Raw genomic sequence first — 9,329 nt, 5'->3', positions numbered from 1 at the left:
TGGAGGAATATGAGGGTTCATTTATACTATAACACCATATTGTTCATTGTTACATGGTATTATTATTACGTTTCCATGTGGAGAACAAGAGTTTCCATTTGCTGCTCTCAGGGACTTAGCACCATCCACTGAAAACCTGGCTTCTTTGGCCATATAGAACATAGAATCGTATAGTCACCAAGGTTGGAAAAGACCTCCAAGATCACCCAGTCCAACCATTCACCTTCCACCAGTATTTCACACTAACCCATGTCCCTTAGCACAACATCTACACATTTCTTGAGCAGCTCCTGTGTCAGTCACTCCACCACCTCCCTGGGCAGCCCATTCCAGTGGCTGACCATTCTTTCAGAAGTATGCTTACATGTTATAATTGGTCCTCTTGCAAAGTAGAATGGTACTGACTTCAAACTGTATTAGCATTCCTTGACCAACCCACACAGCCTGTTTCAGATGTACAGCAGCACTCCTAAGCAGCAAACCTGAAGTCAAGAAAAATCTGACCTGTTCAGTCCAGGTACTGGATTTAAATCCAATTCCTAGTCACCTTATTCCCAGCTGCTTTGTCAGTCCCATCTCTGCCTGACAGCTCCCATGCCATGAGTTTGCTTTTGTGGGTGTGCACTCCTCCTAGAAATAAAGGGATTGTTGAGACTGACAGCAATCTCAGTGATAACAATAATTCTCATGCCAAACTCAGCACTACTACATTAAAAAAATGATGTTTATTTCGTTTCAAGGAGGTTGCAAATGAAGTGTTTCTGAACATGGTTTTGTGGGACTCAGAATTAATCTGTCAGGGCAGCCAGTTTTATCCTGCAGACAAATTCATTTGTAATCCTCTGAAATATTCTACCATGTGACTTCCAGAGATAAAACAGCCTGCTTTATAGTGTATTTCCACAGCCCACACTGAGTGATGCTAAGTATGGCGGTATCTCTCTCACTAGATTAACTTTAATTATTGCCATTTCTCTCATGAAAGTGACTGTAAGATATGAAAGCAGCAATCTGCATCTTCCTTCTAAGGTCAGAGGACATTTTATGTTAATTTGTTCATTTGTTTAAGACAGGAATTCCAGCAGCTAGTGACAGTAAGTAGAAAAATAAAGCAAAACCCAATCCATTCTCATCTGAGAAAATCTGACAGCAGCTTCTTTAATATTGCTCCCTTCCCAACTGTCTAATTATTCACTTCCTTTCAATGAAAGGATTCTTTCATGTCGTTCAGACCACATTTTTGCCTAGTTATTATGGCATTTCTTTGGATATTGGCATAGCGTGTTGTTGTTACGGATACTGACATGTTTGCTTGAAGATTCACTAACACACGACATGAATCAGTCCTTCTTGCAGGAATGTTCCAATCTAGAAGGAAAACCAAAAGGAAAGCAGTGGGAAAAAAAGAGGAGCAGAAAGCACAAAGAAATGAGACAATTGGTATGTGATAGATTTTTACCCTATGTTTCACTGACCTTGTTAAACACCTGCTGATGGTATCAGCAGAAACCCGTCTAATTATGCAGTGCAAAAATGTCTTTATCCTTGCATGGTTTATGTATGTCCAAAACACATCAAGAGAACATGGATGTGAAATATATCATTCTTAGTGACTGTCGGTGGAGCTGTACATTTAGAGGAGCTTTTGACAATTGTTATTGCAGATGAGACTCTCAACTTTCTGTCTTCCATGTATCCTTTTAAGGCCAAAGGACGTTATGCTCATATTTGGGAATGATGCAAAGGATGTCCATCAAGAAAGATCTCAAAAAGCACAAGAAATGATAAAATGAGACCATTCATTGCAAATGTGAAATACTGTTTCACACACTTCACAAATCCAACAGTTTTTGATAGCCTAGAAATATGCTGTATTCAAACAGGATTTCTTCATGCTATCTGCCATATGACACCTGTTAAAAATAGAAAAGGTGTGAGTATCTTAAACAAAGTATTACACACTAATCAACCATGTCCTGAAAGCATCTTCATTTGGACTAAAGATCTGTAATAAGATGCTATATCAGTTTTAAAAGGTATGCAAAGTTTGCAAAAATCATTTCTTAACTACATAGGTGAAACACTTAGTGGTTTCAAGTGTAAAGATCACTGGAACTCTACCAATAATTTGCAGGTCCTTACTCATTATGATGAGATGTTAAGAGTTTACTATAAAACTTCATCTGTAGCAGTGCACTGTTACATTTAGAAATCTTATATATGAAGATGAACACGCAGAAGCAGTTACACAGTAGAGCGGGGACAATAAAAATACAAATCCTTACAGAAGTCTTCCTTTTTTATTCCTCTGAATACACATATGTATTTATTTCCCCAGTTACACTGTACACATCAGCAGCCTGATAGCCAGTTAGTTAGTTTGCAGCCTGTCTATCAGAGCACAATATAACAGAAGAGCTGAGGTGTAAGACTGCCATACAGATTACAGTAAAGTTAAGTTCCCCACTCACTCATGCTGTCACAGATGCTGACAGTGGCAAGAGAAGGCAGTGAGTTCATTAAACAGGGGCTCTGCAGGGGCAGCCACGAGCAGCACTCTCCCCTTCTCACCTTCTTCTACATTCAGGCTGATTGAAGCAACCTGGGCCAGGGACAGCCTCAAGGTGTGGCCTCGCCAGTTCCAAATATGGGGGGTAGAGGCTACCAAAATATTATGGTCAGCAAAAACAAACAAACAAACAAAAAACTCTCCATGTTTTAAGTCCAAGTAATTATCTTAACAGCGACCTTAGAAGATCCCCGTCGTTAGGAGTTTTCTGGCAGAGGGCAGTCGCTGTAATAGGATCGGGCAGCATGTTCCCTTATGCCAAGTCACCAAATGCTAAAATGATTTGTCATCTTTCACCGCAGGCCACTGCCTGAAACACACATGCTCCAGTCTCATGTCTCACCCACTTTGACATCAAAGTGTCTTCCTCCTGCAGCTGCCAATGAGAAGAAAGGCAAACAATGACAGCGAGTCATTTGCATTCAGAGAGAGTTTTAATTAAATAAGTGCTCTTGGATAGTTTTGTGCCTTATAATGGGGCTGAGGCAGGGGGAAAGATCTTTCATCATAAAATGTATTAAGTCTATAAATCTCACTTACTCTGTCCCCCTGTGACTTTTTTTATTTATTTCATAGTCACACTATTCCATTCTCCATAGAGATTTATGTCAGAGTTTTATGACATCTCCTGGGCTTTCAGTCTGTCACCTTTTACAGCTGCCTCTTAATGCCACGAGTCATTAAAGAAGGAGTTCATCTCATTTTGCAGAGGGGAAAAGGGGGAGAATTTCCCTCCAGCCACACAAAGGCTGTTGTGAATAGGTTCACAGAGCCTGGTAGGACTTCATATAACATCAACTACTCCTGTTTTGAGGAGTGGGGGATTTCTGCAGTGTGCCCAGCTGTTCTGATTTCCCAATTCCAAGCAGCAGGTCACCAAGAAAACAGCAATGAGCCCCAGGGGGTGATCCAGGAGCAGCCGTGGCACAACCCCCATTTTGTCCCAGATTTGCCCAGGTTTGCCCAGGTTATCCAGTCTTCCTGTTTAGGTGCAGTCCGTACCATTCCCTAATGTTCTCCGCAGGGCTAGGCAAATCTTTAAAGGTCACAGCGGAAAATGCTCCTTGCCTGTCCCACTTTGGGACAGGAAGTAAAATGAAGAAAACGGGAGGTGCCAGCCAAGCCACGGCAAGACTCTGCACCCAAATGAAAGGGGTCCTTCCGACGGCAACCGGCGTTATAATTATAGACTAGAAAAGAGCAAGATCAGCAGCTGCCGCTGCTTGCGTTTGTTCCCTGTGTAACTGACAGGACAGAGGACTTGGCAAAAACAGCCTTCCAGAAGTGGAAAGTCATTTTAACCCCTGTGCTTGTCAGTCCTCTCTTCCCAGGACTGGGTGGAAGCAATTCCCTGCTCCAGGTTACGGGACGACAGCAGCCCAAGGGGATCTCTGTGTGGGACATCAGAACAGGAGGAAGGGTCTGGGATTTGCCTTCGTGCCTGGATTGCCAGATCCACGCAGCAGGTCAGTGGGCACAGAGCGTGCTCGGCGTGCTTTCATATTTGGTCAGCGCAAATCTCTCTCTCTCGCTTGTTTTCTCTAATATAGCGTACTCTCATATATCAGATAACACAATGACAAGGGGTAGGTCTGTGCAGAGGCTCTCTTTATTTATATGTTCTGTAATGTCCCTTTAATGGTCAGTTAGGGAGTACTGATTGCTGTTATTTTTTACTGTGGTTTCTCTCTGAACACTAATGCATCCTGAAATTCTCAGCCAGGCAAAAAACCCATTTACATTTGGTCTCAGTATCAGTAGGGGAAAAAAAAATCTTTTTATTTTTAGGCACTTATGGCTCAAGGCTTCTGATGATCTGAGCAAAAGTGAAATGCTTTATAACTCACGTTTCAGTCCAGGCTGGAGAAAGTTTTCTGAGCCAAAGGAACAGCAATGTCACAGATGTGAGCCAATGCATCTACTAGCACAAAAGTTGTATAACTTGTGTCATGTCATCAAAACCCTCAGATCCAAACCAGCAGAAAGCCTATCCCTGTATCTGCTGATGATGGCAGGGCAATGCGATTGATAGGAAAGTCCATAGCAGCCGTTACTGTGGTGTCTGATCCAAAGCTCCGTCCCTCCATGCCCCAGCCAAGATAGGCAGGAATGTGCTGGAGGCGTTGGGATCCTTTGCTCTTCCTGTCAGACTCAGCTTTAGCTTTTTAATTTCCTGTTATCCTGAGTAACGCTGAAAATACTCTCAGGCAAATGCTGCCCATGCCCATGAGTTGAGACCACCAGACAGGAGTCAGCCATAGTGCCAAGATTTACATGAGAATTTGCCATGTAAATGTGGGTGTGCTTTACCCCGGTGAGAGTAGCTGTTCATGGAGGAAAAACACAAGTGTAGACTTAAATCTATGCTTTGTGGTGTTGTGAGATCTAACCAGGCAGGCATGTTGCTGTCTGTCATGGCTTCCTATAGTCCAAAGCGATCTTCAGTGACCTAACATGACCTAATGTATATTTTAGGACATTACATTTCACCCTGAATCCCCTGTATGTACCCAATGAGAAATGTTTCAGTAAAGCAATTGCTTAGCAGGAACAGAAAATGCAGAGTGTTCCAGGTCAGGAAAGGAAAGAAAACAAAGGCACTGCAGCCTGCAACTTCTGTAAGAGTCCCACTTCTATTTGCCCCATTCCATAGGCAGAAATAAAACTTTGGTGGTATCGAACACCTCCTAAACTCATGTGAAGATTTTCTGCTCACAGCCAAGGGCTTCAAATAAATTGCTAGGAGAGACAGCAGGAATCTGAGTAAGTGAAATGAGGCCTCTGGAATTAAGCAGACACATGGCAGAAAAACCACCTCTCCCAGTTTAACAAAGGGGAAAATATTTAATCTGGAACCCTGTTACCATCACAGCTCTGTAGCTGTAGCCAAAATCCACCCCTTAGGCATTTCCAGGTAGGAGTTACTGCAGGTTCTCAGAGGAGGTGAACCCAATTTGTCCAGATAACTACTGCTAATTTTTGGCACCATGCAGTCACTGATGCTTCAGAGGAAAGCCAAGGAAGACATGCTACATACACAGATCTATGTTATGGGGAGGGAAGTTGGGGAAGAAACACAGCCCTGTGCCCAGTTCAAGGCAGTGGAGGTGATGGTGGTTTCTGATCCCTATAGGCAGAAACAGCTGTGGGTTTGATGTGGATCACTGTCTTCCTGCACAGCTGCAGTCCTTTTTCCACCATGTCCATGACAGAGGGGAATGAACACAAAATTTCCTGGATACGTTGACATCAGAGGAGACCACTTCCAATGTTTGATTGCCTCCTCTGTCAAGAATTTATCTTTTACTTCAGACTGTGTTTGTCTGACTTCTCCTTCTGTTCCCTGCTCCTTGCAAGGGTACCAGCCCAGCTATAAGTCATCACATTATCAGATATCTTGTCAATATCTGTGCCTCTTTACAGTTCCATTATGAGCTGTGGGTAGAAGGGTAGAAGGATGCTTCACTATATTGTTTGAACACACAGTTTATCTTTCACAAGCAAGAGCAGAATTCTCCTACAGCCATCTCAGGACACTCAGTATGCACTGACAATGTTTTCCTACCCTATTCCTACCCTATAGCTTAGCCACAGGCTTCTCTCCATGCCCATAAAGCCCTGTTTCTGCTCACAAACGGAGATCTCCACTTCCATTTTCTTAAATGTTGCATCCTGACCACAGGCTTCCCAGCAGAAGGGCTGCTTGCTGCTTGCCAGGCAGTCAGCTTGGCTCCCGAGATGAACTTTCTGGAGTTCAATGACAACAACAATGAAATTGAAAGGGATGTGCCAAGTCCTAGAAGCAGAAAAGCTATCATTTGGATGCTAGGGAATAAAAGCTATGCTACTCAAAAAAAAAAAAGAAAGAAAGAAAGAAAAAACACCAAAAAAACAAAAATCTCAGAGCCCAGGCTGGCAAACTCAAGCAGACATTCAGCACATGGGAACAGACGGTCTGTCAGTAATAGGAGGCTTATGGTGTCTTTTCTCTGCTGATTCCCCAATAAGTAAAAGAAAAAGTGGCACTTTTACAGCTGAATGTTAATGGCCTGTTTTTATGCTCTGCTCTGCATAGGAGATGTAGCCAAACTGCATTAAATACTATCTAGCAATCAATTAACTGTGGGTTCATATTTTGTTCTGAGAGTCAATGACCTACACTGGCACCAAGAAAATACAGACAAGAACCACATTTAGGCGAGTGTCTACGCGATAACTACTTTGAGGCTTTGCACTTGTCTTGTTTGCTCCCTTTCTTAAGTGCTGTACAAAACTGCTGTCATCCATATTTGGAGTTTTCTCAAAGCACATAAAAGCTGCTGTAGCATCACTACGTTTGGTAAGCAAGGATGAACACCAGAGCGTATTTACCTGTGCGCTTTTGGCACTGCTTTAATTAGGCTGTGGGCCTGAGCAACCTCGTGGCTCTTTGCATGGCCGTGCAATGCCAAAGCAGAGTGGTGAGCGTGTCTGGCTGCCAAGGAGCAAAATAACAGGGCTCCCCAGCCACCCTCAGCTGCTGTCGTAACTGTTAATGAAAGAGGCTGCCTCCAGATCTCATTTGCTTCTCGATGACCATAATTACCAAAGCCAGCTAAAAATAATGGCTGGGGAGGAAGGGGCATTTGTGAATTTCAGCTTTGCTTCTGTTGCTGGAGCACTGCAAAAATTTCAAGCAAATTTACTTTCTTTTCTGTGCTTGCACCAGAATGGAGCAAACTGTGTAGTACACAAAGGCTTTGGAGGTGTGATACATCCCTTCTGGCACTGCCGCTGCCACCCAAGGTTTGGCACTGGTTGTGCTTTTGGCCAGTAGCTGAGGCCTTTCCCGAGTGCAGTGCTGCATCCATTGACCCAAAGGCCTCAGCAAGGCACAAAACTGCAACACCTCCACACTTCTCTCTCTTTTTATATATAGAAACATGGCATGTGTATATCTGTATACATCTAGCATAATATGTGTGTATGTACATGTGTACTTGTGTATCTCTCTATACATGGCTGCATTCAGGTTAGGATATGCTGTCTAAAATGTTGTTGGTTTCCTGCTTCTCTTCTACTGTTTCTAGGCTCAGCCTGCCAAGACGATGACAGTCACTTATTCCAGCAAAGTAGCAAATGCCACTTTCTTTGGATTTCACAGATTACTCCTAAAGTGGAAAGGCAGCATCTACAAATTGCTGTACAGAGAATTTATTGTTTTTGCTACCCTTTACACAGCGATAAGTGTATTATACAGGTACATTAAATGTTGTACTGAAGTTTCACACTTCATAGCATTAGGCTGATAAGTGAGTTTGGAGGGGGGAGGGAAGGGTACTACAAAGTTGGCTTTTCCTTGGATGCTTCTGATGTCCTCTCATTTCCACATTTACTTTAAAGTTCCATAGGAAGCATGTGGAGTGTAAATAAAATACAGTCTATCCTATTTGAAACATTTAGATGTTGTACTTAGGAACATGGTTTAGCAGGAAAGTATTGGTGATAGGTGGATGGTTGGGCTTGGAGGATCACGGAGGTCTTTTCCAACCTTGGTAATTCTGTGATTCCATAGCTTGGCTGAGCTCGGTCCTTTGCCTGTGTTGAACAATTCTTCTGATGAAGTTAAGCTAAATAAGTTAGCCTGAATTAGTTGAGACAAACAAATGCCCACAGCTACCCCATAATGTCTACCTGGCCATTATTATTCTGACAACTAGTGTGCCTCTCTGCTCTGAGTGATGAGAATAGGCCTTTCATTCTGCTTGCTGTAGTTCTACAGCCACTCAGAGGTAACTTCACTGATGACAGAGAAAGGAATAATTTGAGGCAGAGGTTATATTTAGTCTTTTCTCAGGAACTGTGAGGTTTTCCTTCAAACTAGAAGAGAATGCCAAGCTTCATTTTTAAGGACCTAATCTAGCAAGAATGCATGGAACATGGCTGCAGTTATTGCCTGTATGCAACACAGCACCAGAGGAACAGCTCCTTATTCTACCGAGGTGTGAGTTAAGCAGCAGCAATGCATCAGTTAGTGCGGGGAGCCTTTAATTGATGAAGTGCACTAACATCAGTATCAAAATCATGATCCAGCTCTCACCTTGATCTGTAATTCCATCACAGTGTTTTCTTTCTAAGGATAACAAAGAAAATAAGCATCTGTTTGCCTATGTTGAATCAACAACTTGGCAACACATTCAGCGGTCTATTCCTGTGTACTCAGAAAGAAAATTACAGTGCTAATACATTAAAAAACCACCACTGAAGTCTGACATTTATTAAATTAACTAGTTTCACCAAAAAGTTAAGCAATTAAAAACCATAGTAAATATGGCATGGAAAGCATTTCATATGCACTTTAGACTTTACTACAAAACCATAAGAAAATGCACTAAATATTTGCCGTGTGAAATCAAAGAGTAGCTGTAATACTCATATATCCAAATAAAATAATGGCTCATATTTTTGCATTTCATTAGATAACTCTTGCTGTGGGAAGAAGCTGCTGGGCTCCTCTCATTTTCTACTATGCCATGAATCTTTTCCCCGCTGTGAGATAGGCACTGTTGCATTTTTGTTTTGGTGGATAAGCAAAATTTTGTAGGAGTAAGAGCAAAAACTGCTGCAACTATGTGGCATTTTCAAATAACAGCCGGTAGAGATTGGTAACCTTTTGCAATTCAGGCAGACCTGAGCATTTTTGTTAAGCAGCTCTCTGGAAAACAGGAGAGCAAGCTCTGCTTGCTGACTCACCTCTTACTGTCATCATTGGCCTAGATGG

At 42.5% G+C, this 9,329-nt stretch overlaps 1 protein-coding gene across 3 annotated transcripts in view; it reads left to right on the top strand.

The window, feature by feature from the left end:
- Positions 1–3,825: 3,825 nt before the first annotated feature.
- The window catches only part of BEST3 (bestrophin 3), a 21,556-nt gene continuing 16,052 nt past the window's right edge, over positions 3,826–9,329 (top strand). Inside the window, exons 1-2 of one of the 3 annotated variants that reach the window (XM_015856089.2) lie at positions 3,934–4,035; positions 7,639–7,808. In XM_015856089.2, the coding sequence (XP_015711575.1) occupies positions 7,657–7,808 (152 nt within the window). In that variant the 5' untranslated portion in view covers positions 3,934–4,035; positions 7,639–7,656. Of the gene's footprint in view, positions 4,036–7,638; positions 7,809–9,329 lie in introns of all 3 variants that reach the window. The other 2 variants (XM_015856109.2, XM_015856099.2) reach the window with 2 other exon arrangements.

This window comes from Coturnix japonica, chromosome 1 (genome assembly GCF_001577835.2).
Source record: "Coturnix japonica isolate 7356 chromosome 1, Coturnix japonica 2.1, whole genome shotgun sequence".
Taxonomy (NCBI): Eukaryota; Metazoa; Chordata; class Aves; order Galliformes; family Phasianidae; genus Coturnix; species Coturnix japonica.
This window is presented reverse-complemented; position numbering and strand designations above follow the sequence as displayed.